Below are 21,257 nucleotides of genomic sequence, written 5' to 3' on the forward strand. Positions count from 1 at the left end.
TGTGTGTGTGTGTGTGTGTGTTGAAAAACCCCTCCTGAAGTGGCACCATATGGCTTGGATCCATACTCAGGAAACACTGCTTACATTGCCTGTCTGGCATCCTGGGGGGGCAGACAAACTGGCAATCAAGCCTTCTGCACAGTTCATCTATCCATCCATCCATCCATCCATCCATCCATTCATCCATCCATCCATCCATCCATCCATCCATCCACCCACCTACCCATCCGGTCTCCTTAGTCACAGCCCTCATTCTTTTTCCTACCCATTTCCTAATTCCCTCAAAGCTTCCTTCCCTCTAACATCCATCTCCTTAGCCATCCGCCCTTCTACACAGACAAATTGGGGGAGGAGGAAGGTGGCAGCTTCATTAATAATGCAAACCATGTATTAGTGCAGAAACATTACTGCAAGGGAAATGAGAAGGAGAAAATAATGGACAAAATACCAAATGAGCAAGAATGAAAATCCCTGGCCTATTAGTCTGTTGCTGGAGCTGTGCTCACCAACAAACATGCACAAACAGAGAATCAGCTTTTGCCTGAGGGATGCCAGATGAGAAAGGTGAAGGATGTGTGTTTGTGTGTGTGTGTGTGTGTGTGTGTGTGTGTGTGTGTGTGTGTGTGTGTGTGTGTGTGTGTGTGTGTGTGTGTTTGTGTGTGTGATTGTGTGGCCGCCAGGGCTCCCTGTGGTCCCCGGCCTTGGCAGCAGGCATACAAACGGCCGACAGCTGAGGCCTGTGGTGCTGGTTGGAGTAAATGAGAGAGACGGAGGCTGAGTGTCAACAAAGGAGGGGCTGAAGGGTGCAATAGGAGGTGGCAGAGACTCACTGGGAATGAGGCTGTGTGGCAACCGGATCAAGGGTACAAAGACCGTATTAAGATGGGTTATGGGTGAGCAGAAAACCAGGCGAACAGGGAGGAAAGGTCTGAAGACATGAGACATCTGAAGTGAAACATGAAGAGACGTCCATTTCTAATGACAGCAGCAGCTGATCACAGCTGGAGTATATGTGTGTATAAGAATATACTGTAGTTGTCTGTGTTGGAGAATATGATGATGCATATAAGAGGGTATTGCTGTGTATCTTAGAGAGAATAGTGATCTGTGTAGGAGAGTATGATAGTAATTAAAGGATATTATCACTGCACATTAGAGATGGCCCGAACAGGTTTTTTGGGACCGATCACCTAAAGCCTCACTGATCCGATTCCCGATCAGAACCGATTGATCACGTGTGACGATATTAATATTTATATTTTACTCTTGTTTTCCCCCCATCAATTCATCCACTCATGCACAGGCCTATAGTCTTTCATTTATGTTAACCTTGTAATCATTTATTTACTAGATACTACTAGATTACCTAGATTGACCTTTATTTATTGCATAGCAGGAATTTTAATATTCCTTCATAGCAGCAGTGGCACTGTGGAAAACAATATGCCAACATGGCCTCTATAGGGCAGTCAAGAACAGGCAAGAGCTTCATGTTGAAAGTTCACTCATTTATTGATACTATCCATTCTAAATGGCTGTATTGTTGCATATATCGTAAAAAAATAAAATTCAATTAAAAATTGAGCCTATTTAACAGGCTAAACAAACTCAAAATGCCAGTCTGAACATTGGTGGCATTATTGCACATTGTTGCACAGTACAGTGTAACATATTATTATTGCTCACTCTCACACTAACATTTCTCTAAATGTCTAAACACTTGCATAAATTGCCGCTAGTGTGTGTGACATCGGACTCACTCACTTGAATAAAGTTCCATATGGCAGACATGTTGTGGGTGTGTGTAGGTGCATGCGGGCTGCGTGACCACAACACAACACTTCTTCTTCGTTTTAAAGCGGCAGCGTTTCGGCGCACTACCGCCACCTTTGGATCTGGAATGTATATCACACCATAACAAACACTTATAAAGCACATGTACGTATAATGCGATCGGATCGGTGATTTTAACCTTTGATCAGAATTTTCGATCGTTTTTTTATCATATCGGGCCGATCCGGTCAGTTGCCGATCGATCGGCATCATCCCTACTGCACATGAAAGAGTACAATGTTGTACATGTGAGATGATGGTATTGTATGTGAGACCTATGAATTATCAGTCGTTAGGCCTCTCATAGTAGAGTCTTAACTGGCTGTGTTAACCGACGACCGCCTAGTGTTCCAGAGCCCATGTCGTAATGCCCTTTATACAATTACAACAGTAAATGCAGTGTCTGAGGGGTCGAAGGTCACAGACATCCCTCAAGGTGGATTGTAAAAGGTGAAATCCCAAATTTACTTCTCAAGTTTCCATTGTGAAACTGTTGTTCTTAAAATATTGGACTATTTGCCCAAGTGGTGAACATCACTCCATCCTGCTTGTGAAAATCTGAACCTTTTGAGGATGCTCCTACCCAATCATGACACTGTCACCAGACCAGTTCATCTGTTTACATGGTTCCAAACAGGTGTTTTCTGAGCTATCCATAACATTCGCAGCCTTTTGTTGCCCCTGTTCTAACTTTTTTTCTGTTGCTAGCATCAAATTTAGAATGAATTATTTACTACACTGCCAAAAGGTGTCAAAAACAAGATAAAAACACTAAATCTGAGGGAAATTACCTTACTGCATGGACAGATGATTTCACTTGACAAGATTTCTTAAATTAAGATTGTTTAAACTAGAAATAGGCATGTTCAACGCTTAAAATAAGAAATTAACTCCTAAAACAAGACAAATGATCTAACACATTTTTTTTACCTTGTTAAGAAACAAATAATTTGCAGGTCACTCTGCTCGGGCCAGTTCATTGCTGCTTGCAGCTTTTATTTATCTTGCTTTAAGAGTTAATTTCTTACTTAAATCGTACAACATGTTTTTTTCTAAATTTAATAATCTTAATTTAAGAAATCTTGTCAAGTGAAATTATCTGTCCATGCAGATTTAGTGTTTTTATCTTGTTTTTAGACACACCTTTTTTACAGTGCACTACTACAAATCTGTGAATTTTATAAGACATGTAAAAAAGGATTAGCCCATTATTGCAACCTGTTTGTTTTTTTCCATGTTTTACATGACATCACAACTTTTTGGGGAATTGGGCTTGTCACTAGGACAGCTGAGTTCTCCTCAGTAGCCAGGGTGCTCCTTCCCTGCTGCTGGTTGTGGAGTCAATCCAGGAACTCTCCCTGCTGCTCCTCCGGGGTTTACTCATTTTTAATGAACTGCACAAACAACCAGTTCATAAATTAAGCTTTGCAGAGCCCACATTTTATATCAAGGACACAACTAATTTAGGCCAATTTAAGCAATGTGAGGGGTGTGATTTGTGTTGTTAAGGTAGTGGTGCTGTGTGAACGATAATCCCTGCAAGCCTGTCTCAACACACACACTATACAACCAACACTAGTTAATCCTGTATGTACAAAAGAGGATTAGGGCCACACATGAAAAAAATATTTTAGTTCTGACCTTATTCTCAGAATTCTGAGTTTAAAGTCAGATTAAAGTCAGAATTCTGACTTTAAAGTAAAAATTCTTATCGTCACACCCCTATTTAATAATGTAGTCACAATTGCGCAATGTCTGCTGTGTATTAATATCCTGACAACAAGCACACATTGTTGTCACTCACAAAATGACTTCAGCCTCAGGGCAGTTGTCTGATGACGAGCCTCTCAGCAGATGAGCCCTGCTCATAGCCCCAATACTTAGAGCCTCATGAGGGAGTGAATGTCTTCTCAGTTGGGATACACCTGCTGAAAGGCTGCTTGTGTTTGCAATCAAACCCTGAAGCATTGCCAAATGCTGTCAGTGTCCATCACCAACCTGCAGCACAGGCCAGAAACCTTATCTGAGGTTCAGTCGCACACAAAATGACTGAGTCAAGAGTTCAAAAACAGCAACAAGGGCCCAGGTCCTCTCCAGTGACCTGGTAAGCCAGTTGTACTCATTCACAGAACTTAGTGACTTGTTTTAGCCCTGGGAGCAGCTTGGCTGTAGGGATGATAACAGTTGGCCAGTTGTCAGATTGATAGGTCCACTTTGGTCCGGACTAAAATATCTCAGCAGCAACATGATAAACTGCCACTTCCCACTCTGATTTGGAAAAAGTAATACATGCCCTCATATTCTCCAGATTAGATTATTGCAACTCACTTCTTTCTGGAACAAACCACAAATCACTCTTACGCCTCAAACTGGTTCAAAATGCAGCAGCTCGGCTTCTTACTGGCTTTAACAGTAGACAGGACATTACTCCCATTTTAGCTTCTCTTCACTGGCTCCCTGTTCGTTTGTATGAATGTATGTAAATATGTATATGTTTTATTTTTTTATTTTTTATTTATTATTTCTTCTTCATTATTGGTTTCTTATTCTTGCAGGAGTTTTATCCATGCGTGTTCTGTCAAAGCACTTTGTGAACACTGTTTTTAAAGGTGCTATATAAATAAAGGTATTATTATTACTTTATTCCAGATAATGAATTCTTATGACTCAATCCCCTGCCTGTTAGATGGCTAGCACCATCATAATTTCATCGGTAATCAGAATTGTCAACTAATTACACTCTGTTTTTATCTACAGTCTGACACTAAGAGTCCCTAACTAACCAGAGACCAGTGTATGTGCCTGAAAAGTAATTGAAAAGTCGACACTGATGCAACTGGATGGTAAATGGAGTGTATTTATGGAGTGGAATTATATAGTGCTTTTATCCAAAGTGCTTTACACTACACACTATGCTCATTCACCCATTCACACACACATTCATACTGGTGGCCGAGGCTACCAGGGCAAACTGGTGCCACCTGCCACCATTGGGAATTCATTCACACACCGATGAACGCAGCATCAGGAGCAATTTGGGGTTCAGTATCTTGCTCAAGGATACTTCGACATGTAGCTGCCATGGTCAGGGATCAAACCACCGACCTTCCGTTCAGTATGTGACCACTCTACCAACCGAACAACAGCCGCCCCAATGTAATTGGTGCAACATCAATTGGATGGATTGACATGGAATTTAGTGCACACATTGATGTTCATCAGTGGAAATTGTGATTACTTTAGAGAAAGCAACACACGTAGAATTTTGAGCCAACTAACATTAATTGACTTGAAGCACAATGACAGATAGATCTTTGTGTTAGTACCATAGAGATATTATGTGCATGGAGCATCGGCACAAGTGTAATCGTTGCAGGCGTTGGAAAGACTCTTTATGAATGTAATTATCATTCACCCAAAATGTCGTAAACCCAAAGATAATCAGTTTTCTGTCATTTTTCATATAGTATGACAAAAGAGGCATAGAATCCTTACGTTTTAAAAAATAACCAAAAATAATTGATGAAAACAATTAACTGAGTATCAAAATAGTTGCAGATTAAGGCCCCGTTCATATGAGGATGCTTGCTGGTAAAAATGACAAAATATTTCATTCAGAAGTGCCTTTTGTCTAGACGGTGACGGTGTTTTTGGGGCTTAAAAATGTTAAACCACCCTCCAGAGTGTAAAACTGTAATCCGCTCCACCGTATCGTGTCCGTCTACACTGCCAAGATGCAAAACTCTGCTCAGATCTGCTCACGTCACGTACACGTTTACGTCACATTCATGCTCCAGTACAGGGAAATAAACAAACGTGGGATTATTTCCATGCGTCGGACCTTCAAGCTGCTCTGGCAGCTCTAATAAACTTACAGGAATCTTTCCACCAAATGTACAGGATATGTACAGATAGTATTAGTGAACAGAGAAGGATCTGTAATTACCTCTATCACATTTTGGATGCACCAATTGGTGGGAGGCGAGCCAGACGGCTTTGGACGAGACCTGGGAGATCTAGTGGATGGTGGAGAACTTTGTGGAAGGAGTAGCTGATGAAAATGTGTGGCGTGAAAACTTCCACATGCCCAAAGATGCTCTTATCGCTTTAAGTTATGCCGCCAGGCATGATACCCAATTCAATACACTTTTGCGTCACCGTATGCACACAGATTTCCTCCTGAAAACGCTCGTCTAAACATGGAATAAAAAGTGAAGACGAGACGCCACTTTTGCGTCTTCTGTTCAGACCGTCATCATGTAAACTTGCCTAATTTTCCGTTTCTGTGCTTGCACACAGTCAGCATGTGCCTGGTCTGCGCTTCAACTGCTCAAGTTTGTGTGACATTGCAAATACTGCTGAGTTAAATATGATTTCTCATCAACATATTTGTGAATCGAGTTCAGGAAGCATGTATTATAGGCCCCAAGTATTGGAAAAAATATAAAGCTTTTGATCAATATAGAACAATATTGATCATGCATTGTATTTTTCTTCCCCTGAGCACAGCTTTATCTAGCTAATGTGTACTGATGTGTGTGTTTATTTTCTGGGAGGTTGAAATTGCTGTGCTGTGAAGTAACAGCTGCTGGGATAATGATGTGTGAGGAGTGAAGCAATGTGACAATGGGGCTGGAGTAATGTTGCAGGCATTCAGAGCAGACTGTTTGGCTCTCCCCAGTGAGCTGTTCCACCGAGCGCCTTGCGGCTGCACCGCAATATGTGTATGTCCGTGTGTAACTGGGTTTTGGATCCTTGGAGGCTGCAGATGGTATTCTGAGGTCCGTCTAATGAATCAATTCAAGCCCATGTGAATGTGCATGGGACCAGAGTGATATAAATTGCAGTGTTTAACACAGCAGCAGCAGATATGATGTGTGTGGTGTGTGTGTGTGTGTGTGTGTGTGTGTGTGTGTGTGTGTGGAGGTAATGACCTGACTGGTTTCATGTCGGCTACTGTAACACAGAGCTCTTTACAGTCCACTTTGTGTTGGGAAATGAACTGAGACGATGGCAGGTGGTGCACTGGATACATGCACACACACACACACACACACACACATTATTGTACTTCTATCTTTGTGAGGGCCCGCATTGGAAAAGTGAATTCCCTAGCAAAGTTATAATAGTTTTGAATTTTTCATTAGTTTTAGTATGAATTCGGTTGTGAATTTTTGTTTTCAAATTCAGTTATTTTTAATACGTTTTTAGAGTGAGTTTGCTAGTTTTAATTAGGGTTAGGGTTAGTTTGAAATGCTTTAGTTTTAGTGTTAGTTTCATTTGTTTTAGTTAGTTTTGTAACCACACAATACAGTTTCAGTTAATTGTCTTTTTTTTTTTAAACTCTCATTTTTATTTTTATTTAAGTTAACGAAAATGTTTTTTCAATTCTAGTTTTCGTTATTTCGTTTTGTTTTGGTCAACTATAACAACCTTGTTCCCTAGCCCCTTACCCTAACCCTAAAATAAACCTAATTGTAAATGTAAGGTAGTTGCTTCAGGTGGTCAGGGGATGGCGCTCTGGCGTCATCTATGGCCTGGAGTAGTTTAGCTTTTTGTCCCTTGCGGGACACCATGTTTCATTTTCTCTATTTGGCGCGGTCACCATTTTTATTCAGTGTTTACATGTACTGTTAAAGGTAAGCACTGTAAACGGAGCGCGGCAAATTAATGTCTATTCTGTTAGATTAACGGTTGTTTGTGTATGTTGTTAGACTGTTGTTAGTTATTTCTTAGTCCATTTTATGTGTGTGTACAGCGCTAGCTCAAAAGTGTCTGTTGTTTAGCATGAGAATCTGCCTTTAGACTTTCTGTTGTATGATTGAGTGTTTACATGTTGAATGTTACATGTTAAAGGTTGAGCTGCCAGCCGTTGTGAGCAATAAACCAGACACGGTCCGAGCCGCAAATATAACCACCCGAGTCTGACTGGTCCCTCTTCCGCCCTACACCATCACCATAAAACACAACGCAGAGTCCCAGAGTGTGGAGAGGCTCATCTCACGCGGGCCGGGTTATAGAGACTTAACTCTAAAAGAAAGACTGAACTCTCAAACAAGCCTTTAAAGAGGTGAGGACTGGCCGAAATGTCCTCACTTCTCAAAAATGTCCTCACTTTGTTGGTTGAAAACGTGTTCCGGTCCTCACGATGTATGATATACAAGAATACACACACACACACACACGCAGACATTAAAAATGTTGAATGTTGAATATATATATATATATATATACACATATATATATATATATACATATATATATATATATATATATATATATATATATATATATATATATATATATATTGAGATCTTGTTGGTTCATTTAGGTGAATCCCATGCATTTAAAACACAAGTGAAGAGCCGATAACTAGTGAATAACAGTGACTGCTTTATTTCCCTCCTTCTTGATGGGTTACACTGATACTGTAGCCTGGACTGATGAAATCACACTGATTTGTTGCCCAAAACTAGTCAAACTTTGTTTCGGAGAAGTTATTGTTATCCCCTGTGGAATTATTCCCTACAGTATGATAGCTCTTATGAAATAGCTCTTCGAAGGATACAGTATATCTCTCAATCTGCGGCATGTTCGAGAGGAGGAGGAGAAGCAGGCAGAAGCTACAAACTGCCTATAAAAGCCAAATGAACTTCAAAAGAACAGTGGGCTGTATCCCCCAGGGACAGAGACTATTTCCATTCTTTGTTCATTCTCTCCTCCTTCTGTTTGCCTCTAGCCCACCTCTTCCCCACTATATTTTGTGTGTCAGATAGGGATGTATAATTCACTCCTGACCTTCATCTGCTACCTGGACAGGATGGCAGGTCAGCTGGTGGATTATAACAGATGAAAGTGGCTGAAGGTGTGTGTGTTAGCCACAGTGTATGTGTGTATGAAGCCATAGGTCAGGGCTTTTGAAGTCAGACTCATGGGGTGTTCAGGGGCCAGGTCAGGGCTCTGTGATTTCCACACCACCATCATGTTGCTGCTAACTTACCTATAAAACACTGTGCAAGGTGATCCAAATGTCAAACCACACAATCCAATTTCTGAACAAAACCTTACTCTTAAAGTAGGATTTGAGCACATCTCTATTCCCCAAGGAGCACCAACACCTTCCACTCTATCTTACCATACACCATATTGTAGTGAGCACACAGCTGCTAACTAAAGTCGATATATATACAAATAAATGGGTGATTCTCATGAACATGGTACAGCTCATAGCAAAAATCCAAGAGCATTGAATACATATTTTCTTTGACTCTTTATAACATACAATCTAAAGTCACCGTTTAGTATGGATTTATGATATATTTGAACATTTTTAATGTATTTTCTGACATTTTTAGAGATGCTGTGAGCAACAAAATTCATTACCGTAACACATTTTTAAATAGAAATAAAACAACAACGAAAGGATTTTTTTCCTTTTTTTTTTTCTTTGGCAAGCAATTAAATATGCTCAAGGGTAGCTGGTATAACCAAACGTATTTTATTAAAATAAACACATACTTTAATTCAAATGATTATATCATTACCATAACATTTAACCATTTTTTTCTCATCAGTTTTCATTCAGATTTTGTTCTTTATACATTGTTAAAAACCATTATGTTTGATTATATTCTGTCAAATTATACATTTTTAAACAAATGTATTTTTATTTTTATAAAGTTTATTAAATATTTATTGTATATAAGTGTAGGGAAACCATGACATTTTTATATTGATGCAATACAGTAATGAATTTGTGAATCAAAAATATGTTTAAAAATATAGAAAATATTATTTTAGCACAAAACAATGAACTGTGCCTCATTATGGCTATATTGTTCATTCATATAAAAGTGAAATATAATTACTTTAATAAAGTATGTCCTTATAATCTTCACAGACATAACTTAGCTACATGAGAATCACCCAAATAGAACAGAGTGAGCTGTTACACTTCGTCACCTGTAAATGAAACTATGGCTGTCTACCCAGTAATGAAAGTGGAGTTCCAATTGTAGTTCATGAACATAGTAGGCTGAGACATTATATTCCCCTCCAAGCTGTCTTTGGGTGGGAAACTGGACATGTTAAGCATGTGATGGAGGAAGAACATTTGATAAAGGTTTTGCTCAATATACAAGCATGTTGCCTGAACTGAACTAGCTGAATTAATAAGTCTCCACTCCTGTGACTTGTTTGATTGTAATTAGTGTCTATATAAATGGTCAGTGAGTTCCTTATCTCCTGAGAGACCCCCAGTCCTTTTACCAAGGCTGCACTCACTTTACTGGATACTGAGCCTAGGGGACAGAAGAATAACTGTCAAAGGACCTGTGAGAAAAGCTAGTTAAAGACTTGAAATTGCCAATTAGTAGTGTTTGAACTCTGTCTGATTTCAGCCACAACTTCCAGGAAAATAAGTCAGGATGCATAGAAAAACCTACAAGCACTTACTATATGCACTTACTATCCTGACTGCAGGAGCTCTGGCAAGCCATGAACCTCCAAGATGTTGTATCTACGTGGATGTGATCGCGCAGACTGTGTATTAGAGGTGGGGAAAAAATCGATACGGCATAGTATCGCAATATTTTGCCTGAAAATATTATATCATTTCATGGCTGCCAAGTATTCATATTTAGCGTTTATTTAGCTTCAGTATTTTCACGGATTTTTTTCTTTTTTCCCGGAAGCCGTAGCGGGCTCACTTTTAGAAATACTGGAGATACTGGTATCATATGAAACTAACGCTGCAAAGTTAGGCTTTTTTATGTTACATTCAAAAAAATTCAGAACAGTGAAGCTTAAAGTTGAGGAAGGTTTGATAAAATGCTGCAGTTGTTGCTGTCCATACATGTTTGATATCGGTTGAGTTCAGTTTGACTGAATATTTTGTTGGTCAGTCTGTGGCTTTGACTCTCATTGTGGAGAAATAAGAAGACTGAAGTGAGATGAATAGACTGAGAATGTTCTCTTATTTGACAAAACAAGTATTGATTGAATTTAATTTTGTGGACACAAAATCGCAGTATATTGCATCCCAATACTCATATCATAAAATGCTTAAAATCACAATAATATTGTATCGTGACTCAAGTATCGGGATAAAATCGTATCGTGGGGTCAATACGCTGATTCACACCTCTACTGTGTATGATCCATAATTCTATGACTACACCTCTACTTTTATACCATATACCATATCTACCATATCTACATTTTACAAATGGGCCACCTTTTATTACTGCACTTTCTTTTATGATGAGTGCATTAATAGGAGGCTCTCAGACACAGGACGCCTGCAGCAGGAATAATAGCCTCTGAGTATGAGCGGGCAGATGGCGTCTCTTCTACATTAGATCAGTGTGTGGACATTACAGTGCTCGGCAGTGATGAATGCCAGCTGAAAGTCCTTTGTCCTGTGGGTGTTCCAACACAAGGAAATGTTAAAAACGCCCTCCCTCCTCTCATTTATTCTCCCCTCTGTCTCTTCCTCCCACACACAGGGGACTAGCAGCAGGGCAAAAAGCCCTTTTTACCAAGCTAAATGCTTTAATTAAACCCTATGACCACTTGGGAAGAGACAAAGAGGTAATGGCATCATGTTCATTAAAGCTCACTTCATCTACACTCTGCTCTACCATTAGCTTCATAGGAGCACTGTCACCGGATACTTAACTTTATGTCACTGCAGAATGGTGGAACAGTAATATTACCTGGGATACCCATGAACCTATTGTAAAAATCCTGTGGTTCTCAGAAAGCCTTATGATAGTTTTAACCCTCTATGGTACGCATTATGATGCCAGTTAGGAAAAAAGTGTTTGGAGTGTTTTTTTTGTCTTCAAATAGACTAAATAATCATAACCTGAAGATATATATATATATATATATATATATATATATATATATATATATATATATATATATAATATATATATTAACCGGTTTCTTGTATCATTCATTCGTTTCTTGTTTCATGTATGAAACTATCAAAAATGAAGGTTTACTCACCTATCAGTAGGAATATATTTTTTCCAGATGGAAAAGGGCCAGGAAATTACGTTTTGAGTGATTTTTAGTGGCACAAAATGGCCACTAGTTTACAAAGGTAAAAATGTGGGTCCCTCAAGAAAAAAAGGTTGGGAACAACTGCCATAGAGGGTTAAATGATAGCTACTATACAAAACAGGTGTTGGTCCTTACTGAAACCTCAGAAGACTTCCGTCATGATTTCTGTTTGAAAAGTCAATCTCAGGCTTGTTGTGGTTCAGTGTGCAGAAGTCAGTCCGAGACAGGTCTGTCAAGTGAGGTTAACAGTGTGACTGCTTCATGGAGTTAAAAATGAAACAGTGTTTGGGGTTGGCTCAGCTGCCATGGAGCTTTCTTTATCAATCAACCAGAAGAATGTGATTTGCTTTGTGATGCTGTTAGTGAGAAGAAGAATTCTGCTGAACTGGAAACCAAAAAACCCTCCAGTCTATCAAGCTTTAATGAATGGTTTAATGAAACATTTGCAGTTACAAAAAATAAAATTCACCCTGAGAGGTGAGATAAATATCTTTTACACAATATGGCAGCCATTTATGGACTATTATACCAAATATAATCCCATGAAAAATTAACAACTGTACATTTTAGAACACTTGGTTTGTTTGTTTTATTTGTTTTTTATTGCTTTTATTTTTCTATTATTCTGTTCTTTCGTGTTAATTTATGCTTGAAATCAACATGTATATCTATTTTATTTTTGTATGTGAACGAAAGAAAAAAAAAAACAATAAAAAGAAGTTGAAAAATAAAATTAAACAGTGGGTAGTCTGCACATTTAATAATGTGGGAAATATAGCAAGCTCTTGAAAATTGAATGAGGCGGTCACTTATGCAGGAATATTATGCCCATCTGGCTAATATAATCATCATAGTCTTATAGTTAGAGAGTTATTAATTCCAAATTTCACCCAAATGCTAGTTTTTAAAATGAACTCAAAGAACCAAAATGCAGTGGTTGGCAGAGGTTTTCCTACTGTGAGGCATACCTCCAGGGGAGCACAGGACAGTTGAAGGGGAAGGCAAAAGAGGAAGACAACTGATTCAAAGTTACTGGGTGAGGTGAAAGGGACAAGTTCGTGCCTGTGTTCTCAAAACAGCAGGAAGTTAGTTAATGTGGTTGAGCTGGCTGATTTGACTGGCTCATAAACATGTTGAGCAGTGGCAGCAGCAGCAGTTGCTGTGACACACAAACTATCATCCAAAGTCGGACTAACACGTTTACATGCACTGCAGGTGTCCAGTTATAGTCAGATTAAGGCAATAATTTGTTTTTTCAAGTGTCATGTAAACGTACTGAATGATCTAGTTTCTCTACACAGGGCTTTAAGGGCGATTTCACACCTTTCTCGTTTGGTCCGGAATTTTGGACTTTTCAGTTTGATCTGAACCTAAATTCCAGGTGTGAAAGGTGCCGCGGACCACGGTCCGCACCAAAGGACCAAAGTTTGGTCCGACCAAAAGAGGTGGTCTCGGTCCAGACCAAACAAACCAAGGTCCCAACCTTTTGCAGTGTGAAAACAACTTTTTTATGAATATATACATATATATGTATATATATATATATATATATATATTTTTTTTTTTTTTCTTGTCAATTATATGGCAGAACAGCGTTTCTTTTGATGGAAAAACTTTTTATTTTTCTATGGTAAAATATGAAATAAAATGTCCATCTTTTACCGTAATATTAGCAAAAGTTGCACCACATTCATTACGGTAAAGTTCTGGCAACCACAGCTGCCATTTTTTTACCGTAAAAACAAAAACATTTTTTACAGTGTAAGACATCACAGGGGACATCAAATATTCCAGTCCAGCTTCCAACAGTCCCACGTATTTCTCTGTGACTACCTCTGAAGGTGTTCCAGAGCTGGGATCACTTGATCCCCGCATCCATCTTCTGGTGCTTTCATAGTGCACGGACCTTGGTTTGGACTTTCAGGTGTGAAAACGCCCTAAATCTGTGGTCGTGGCTGCTGCAGTGAGTGCTGCCCCTCTACACTGTTCTGCTTTGTTTTCAGAAGGCTGGTGAATGTCATTCAGTGATTATGCTTTCTGAGACAGTGTTGTTGTGTTGCTCCCTTCAGGCCTGGCCAGGGCCAAGTCGGTCCCTAGCCATACCTACTCCAATGAGGTGGTGACCCTCTGGTACCGACCTCCAGATGTCCTGCTGGGATCCACAGACTACTCCACCTGCCTGGACATGTGGTGAGTATTGTATTGTTGGTGTAGATTCAGCCAAAACAGTGTTCTTTTTTACAGTTTTTTTGTTTTTTTAAATACATCACTCCACTGTAAAAAACAATGGCACTGTGTTTGTAACAAAAATATACTGTAATATATATATACAAGCCATCACTGTAGTTTTTGCATCTATTTTTTGTAAAAATACCTTTTCTCATTGTTACATGTACTAAACACCATATATCTAACAAAAATATACTGTAATATTTAATGGTAAAATCTTTAATTTATGCACCATTAGTATTTTCTTGTCAATTATATGTTTTTTTTGACGGAAAAACTTTTTATTTTTTCATGCTAAAATATGGAATAAAATGTCAATCTAAAACATTAAATCAACAGTGCTAATATCATTTTGCCGTAATATTACAAAAAGTTGCACCATATTTATTACGGTAAAGTTCTGGCAACCACAGCTGCAGTTTTTTAACCGTAAAAACATTTTTTTTTACAGTGTAAGACATCACAGGGGACATCAAATATTCCACCTAATTGGGATGGCAATTCATAGTGGTCCAGCTTCCAACAGTCCCACCAATTTCTCTGTGACTACCTCTGAAGGTGTTCCAGAGCCGGGATCACTTGATCCTCACATCCTCCTTCTGGCGCTTTCATAGTGCAGGCGAGACATTACAGAGCCGTAAATGTTGAGGCTTGAAGCAGCCGTATGAAAGGGGCCTATAATGACTAAACAGCAAAACAAAAGATGAGCAATTTATCTGCTAAATTTCATTTTGACTACTGAGCAAATCCCTCCAGAATTGAAGTATTTGACTCCGGTGCTGAAATATAATATTAAGTTATATCTAATTTGTTATAGGGCTGGGCGATATATCGATTTGAAAAATATATTGATATATTTTTAAATGTGATATGGAATTAGACCTTATCGCATATATCGATATAGTTAAAATTTTCACTGTGATCCTTTCTCCAGACAAGCTGCTTTATATATAAATGCTCCCTTACTAGGGTTTGTCATATTTAGTTATTTTGTAATGTTTGTTATTATTTTCTCATATAAATATATTTATTTCAGAAAAAGATTGGCCTATTTAATTTCAAACGCTATTTTTATTTAAGATATTTTTTTATTTAAATGTGCACTTTATGGAGCTTTGATTTTTTTAAAAAGGTACTCCTGTTGTTATACAGTATTTATGTTCACTTAAATAAACAGTTTCAATAAAACTACCTACTAACTAACTAACTAAAACTTGTGACATGTCATATTTGACTTTAACTGAACATTTGCTCTCACTTTGAGATAAAAATATCAGGATATATATCCTATACAGATATTCAGCCTAAATATATCGGGGTATGACTTTTGGTCCATATCGCCCAGCCCTAATTTGTCATTCGGTCTTTTAATCACAGAAGGGTAAGATTTCAAATCTAGTTGTACAGAACTGCTGCAAATGCTTGAACATGAAATGGCAAATGAGTAAGAGAGTTGGAGGTATCTGTTTTCCCGCTATTCTGCACCTAGTGTCCCTTTCCTCTGAGGTTTCCTTCCAACCATTCTGGTGTTGGGCTCTCAGTCAGGGCTTGGTGACCCCTTCTGTCTGGGCAGTCAGCAGGGACATCCCCAGCTGCATCCTCCCAGCGTCCAATTACGCGGCTGTGTCTCAGTTGGTAGAGCGGTCACCCATTGACCGGAAGGCCGGTGGTTCGATCCCTGACCATGGCAGCCTACATATCGAAGTATCCTTGGGCAAGACACTGTTATAAGATTTTTTCAGAGTGACCCTTCAATAAAGACAATTGGATTCAGAGTATAAAAGTTTAAGACAATACCTCGGTTAAGTCATGGTCACCTAACAGATATATATTTAATTTAAAAAAAAAAAAAAAAAAAAAAAAAAAAAAATTCTTATTCTTTTCTCTTCTTTTCTTCTTTAACATATAGCACTCCTGTAGCAATGACAGTTAGCTCTTAAACTTATGTACTTACTTGATTCCTGTGGTCTATGTCTAGTACCTTCAGGTTGAATGCACTTATTGTAAGTCGCTTTGGACAAAAGCGTCTGCTAAATGACATGTAATGTAATGTAATGTAAAAGATGAATTTAAGTATATCTTGTACAAGACGAGCGTTTAACCATGCAATAAAGCAAGTAAGGTTACAGAGGAAAAGGCTCAATTTGAAAGTCAAGACAGTTGGCTTATATGCATCCAACGTCTAGACGACCTGACTGACACAGATGCTGTTATTCCCAGTTCCCCAATTTATAGTATGGTCAGCAGAAAAACATCTAACCCGGGTCTGACTCTCACTTGTTATGTATACTTCCCCTTATCTATACATAAAGGTTACCTTATCTAGCCTGCCATCTTTAGCAGAAACTGGTCTGATGTAACCCAAAGCCAGTATCTCAACATGCAGCAGGCAGGGACACATTTGCTTAATATGATTAAAACGTTGGAAAAACCCCAAATTAATACAAATTTTTATAACAGACACTGAACCCCAAATGTCTCCCGATGCTGCGTTCATCGGTGTGTGTGAATGAATCCCCAATGGTGGGAGGTGGCACCAGTGTGCCCTGGCAGCCTCGGCCACCAGTATGAATGTGTGTGTGAACGGGTGAATGAGCACAGACTCTACACTGTTAAAAAAGAAAAAAAAAATCTGTTTAATTTACGGTAAAATACCGGCAGCTGTGTTTGCCAGAACTTCACCGTAAAAAATACAGTGATCGTATGGAACAACAAAAACTGTAATTTAAACTGAATATTCCCATTACTTTTAGGATAAGGTAACTTTTAGGTTTATGGCAGTAGTTAAATTTTATGAAATTCTTTGATTTGATTAATTTACAGTAATTTAAAGTATTTACGACGGTGATGTACAATGTTTAATTTTACGACCTATTTCTGATGCAATTTGACAGTGTTTTACTGTAATTTCTACAAAGATTTTTTACAGTTTAGTGTAAAGCGCTTTGGATAAAAGCGCCATATAAGTGCACTCCATCTACCATTTACCAATTAAAAATCACTTGTGGGCTTTGGAGGTGTGGGAGGCAGAGGGATACTGTGACTGCTTCAAGGGTGTTTGCAGGCGGCCAATCTACAGAGCTGGTGTTCCATCCCACTGAGAGTCACCTTGCGACACACACACTCACTTCTAGTCACTTAGGAAGCAGTCTTCCATGAAAAAGCATCTCTTGCTGGACCAAAAGATTTTACAGATCTGTCTTGCAGCCATGAGAAGCATCCATCACAGCAACCTACAGGTTAGCTGCTGTCATCTGGTAGGAGGGAGACGTGATGGGAGACAGGCAAAGACCTGCTCTATTTTTACCAATCTGCAGATCTCATACACGTCTGTCAATCACAGTCTATGCTGAGATTATTCAAGTGCAGTCTTGCACTGATTAACATGCAGGTTTAGTTATGGTAAGCTGCTCTCAGATCATTTCCAACTTAATTGGTAAGGCGAATGTTATTTTATATTTTTATGCTGTCAACAAATCCCATGCAAAAGACTAAATTCAACACAAAAAATGTCTGTAGATTTCACGGTGAAAAACTGCTAAACCATGACGGATATTTGTCTTATTATTTCAACACAGCCAGCAATGGCCTTATCATGTGCTGTTCTTTCTTCAAGGGGAGTGGGCTGCATCTTCATTGAGATGATCCAAGGAGTGGCTGCCTTTCCTGGGATGAAGGACATCCAGGACCAGCTGGAGAGGATATTCTTGGTGAGTCACTAATACTGCACAGTCTGTGTGCTCTACATAACTATCGATCCATCAATCATATAGTTTTAATTAGTATTAGTTGTGAAGGAGGCTATGGTAAAGAACCTCCCCTCTGATGAGAAGGTTTTGTCCTGAGACCTTAGTTGAGTAATGCTAATACTTTGTTCTAAATCCTATTTTGCTCATTTGACAAAATAATCAAGGACTCAGACGCAAGGTTATAATAGTTTTGGATTTTTATTAGTTTTAGTTTGAATTTTGTTGTGATATTGTATTTTCAAATTCAGTTAGTTTTAATTCGTTTTTAGAGTGAGTTTTTATTTTTGGAAAATGCTTAGTTTTGGTTTAGTTTTTATTAGTTTTCTTTTTTTTATAATGGAGTATTTGTTGGGTGCGAGATTCAATAACTTACAATAAATGTTGCCTTTATTTCCTTTGTCTGATCCATCTCAGCCCCAATAAGGTTATTAAGTAATAAAACCAGATAGATGAATTAGATTTCATGTCAACTAAAAAGGTTTAAGACGAAAAAAAAGAATGTTGTCTCTATAATTTTAGTTAGTTTTAGTTAGTTTTCTAACCACAAAATACAGCTTCAGCTAGTTATCGTTTTTTTTTTTTTAAACTCTCGTTTTTATTTTCATTTCGGTTCACGAAAATGTTTTTATGTTCTAGTTTTTGTTATTTCGTTAGTTTTCATTAGCTATAATAACCTTGCTCAGACGATATGATGTCAACACAACCCGTTCATTGTTTGAAGAGTAGTAAAAGCAAAGTTATTGCAAGAATCTCACTTGAATCAGAAAATATCTTATCAAAGAACAAGTTAGCAACACCTGACTGTAATTCAATACTAACTTCCAATACTCGACAATTTGTGATTGTAGATTTTTTTTTCAGTCAGTATTCAAGGTGTATTGAGATTTAATAACCAGCCCAAAGTTAGCATGCAAGGGGCTAAAATAAAATGTTTAGCTGTTATTGAATCTTCAAACTCTCAATGCTATATCCAAATCAAAAGTTATCAAGGTCAATTTTTCAATTTGAGACAATGCCTCTATTTTGAAACATTCACTTAAGATGAAAGGGCTTTTTTATAAGGAAGTTCCTGATTAATATGATATGCAGTGCTTATTAAGCTATATAATGCTTGAATATAAATTACCATATAGGTTTATAGGTACCAACTAGGCTTATGGTTTTATGTGCATTAGGTATGAAATGAAACATCTTTCTGTGAGATGAACAAATATCACCTGGATCATGAATCTTGGCTAATGTTTTCATATGCTGATGGCAGGGGCAGAATGTGGTATAAACATTATGAGTCATTGCTTCCATCCTGCTTTGTAGCTAAGGTACTAATGATGTGTGTTTTATACACACACAGTAGGCCCATTAAATCTCTCACTGGAGTGTAACAGCATACACTAGCACGAGGGGTGTGACGACACTCAGCTCATGAGACGAGACACGATATTGGGTTCACGAGAACGAGACGAGACCAGATTTTAAGAAAACTACAATGACACAATATATGACTGGACCAACAGAGTTTTATTTAACCGAGTTGCACATGCATTTTGAAATGTTTTATTATAACTCTTTACACGATGATGTAAGCATGAGCTTTTAATAAACTTCTTCTTCCACAAATGGAAATTAAAACTAAAATTTATAAAAGTTAAATTAAAATAAATAAAATTTGATATTTCTCTCTTTTTTTTTCAAGTGCAAACAATATGAGCCGTGTTTCCTTTAGGGGGAAGAGTGGGCACCGGGAAAGTCTCAAGCCACGCCCTCTCTAATGTCCGCCCACCCTGCGTGTCTCCTTTACAAAAAGGCCCCCAGAGGGATTTAGAGACTCTGGAGGTGACGTATGGATTTCGATCGTCACGCAATCACTTAGCGACAGTTTGGACCTTGATCACATAAGCGACGGATTAAACACGGGAGAAGCAACTGTGGCTGTCGTCGCTAACTGTGCACAACGTCAGCAGCTGATCATAAACAAAGCAGCATGGTTAATTATGCACAGAGTCTCCGCCAATCATAACATAGCGATCTTGAATTAACCAGCATCGCTAACTGTGCACAGAGTGTCTGGTCCTTTTTGTAAACAAACAGAGTGAACACCTCCTGCAGGAGCAGCACATACACACTGTACTGCTACAGAGCTAACTGTTAACCTGTTAGCAATTTGCAGACTCCGGCTCTGCAGCTGGGAGAGACTGCTGCAGGAGGACTGTGCCGCTTTGATTCGTTCTCACTCTTCTTAACGAGCCGCCTTTGCTTCCCCTCCTCCTATAGAAGTTTGGATAGCTCACAAATCTTGCGAGACAGATTTTTAACGCGACGAGAAATATTGTTGAGTTTAATCTTGCAAGATCTCCTGGCTCGAGATCTCGTCATACCCTTAACTAGCACTGATGCAGACCAGATGTATAGATCTGTGTCCAGTCTGTTTCAAATTGGACACCGTGTAACAAAGCAGCTATCATCCAAGATGCTTCCAGAAATGTTACAGTCATGTCAGTATGACTCACCGGATGTAGTTTGTGCTTTCTTTAACATATTTTTTCAGCTCGTGGTAAAAGCCTGTCATTTTTTGGGTATTTCATGTAGCATTCTCTGCCCCTTCCTCAATCTCCGCTATCTATTTTGCAGGATCAGCATACTACATCCTAGCTTCGTGCCACTGTTGGGGTTTACTATGCCTCAAACTAGAACACCACTTATGTAAGTCTCACAGTTCAAAAGTATGTTAGAATGGCTAATGAAGTTATAAATTATTACTTGAGTCACCTCTGGATGGGGAACCACTCTGTAAAACAATCAAAAGATAGCCAATCTAGCAAGATCAGTCACATTAAATTACTAAACTATCAATTTGTAACTCTGATTAATAATTAATTTAATAATCAGAGCCAAATTACCATATCAATATTTGGTAATTTGTCATGTTTGCATAGAAGTGGTTGGCATTATTCCCTTGTGGACAACATTAAATAGACTGAATGTATATTCCCCAAAGCATTTTTTCACAAGTTAGCAAAGTTAAACAAAATACACAATGTTTACTATCAGCAGACAATATGTAGGTGTGAATATGTGTGTTTGTGTGAGTTGTCTATGTAACAGAAGGGGTTGAACAATGGCAAGATGGCCGCCTGTTTTCTCAAAATTGCCAAAGGGCTTACGGACAAGAAGGCGAAAACAAATGTGGCAGAGAGGGCAAGTCAAATGCATGCGTATGTTGAGGTGTTGAGGTCAGAACAAAAGACCATGTGCCTCCTCGAAGGTCTCTGTGTAGAGTGCTTTTGAATTAGTTGAAACACATGGTTTATAGAATAAATGCAAAGCTGAAAGATTACACTGCAAAAAGGTGTTGTCTAAAAACAAGATAAAAACACT

General features: G+C 38.5%; 1 protein-coding gene across 2 annotated transcripts in view; it reads left to right on the forward strand.

Annotated features, from left to right (window-relative positions):
- Positions 1–21,257, forward strand: part of cdk14 (cyclin dependent kinase 14) — a 296,637-nt gene that overhangs the window by 157,862 nt on the left and 117,518 nt on the right. For both annotated transcript variants that reach the window (XM_059338824.1, XM_059338825.1), the window contains 2 exons: positions 13,974–14,094; positions 17,750–17,843. In XM_059338824.1, coding sequence (XP_059194807.1) covers positions 13,974–14,094; positions 17,750–17,843 — 215 coding nt within the window. The remainder of the gene's footprint in view (positions 1–13,973; positions 14,095–17,749; positions 17,844–21,257) is intronic.

This window comes from Centropristis striata, chromosome 8 (assembly GCF_030273125.1).
Source record: "Centropristis striata isolate RG_2023a ecotype Rhode Island chromosome 8, C.striata_1.0, whole genome shotgun sequence".
Lineage (NCBI taxonomy): Eukaryota > Metazoa > Chordata > Actinopteri > Perciformes > Serranidae > Centropristis > Centropristis striata.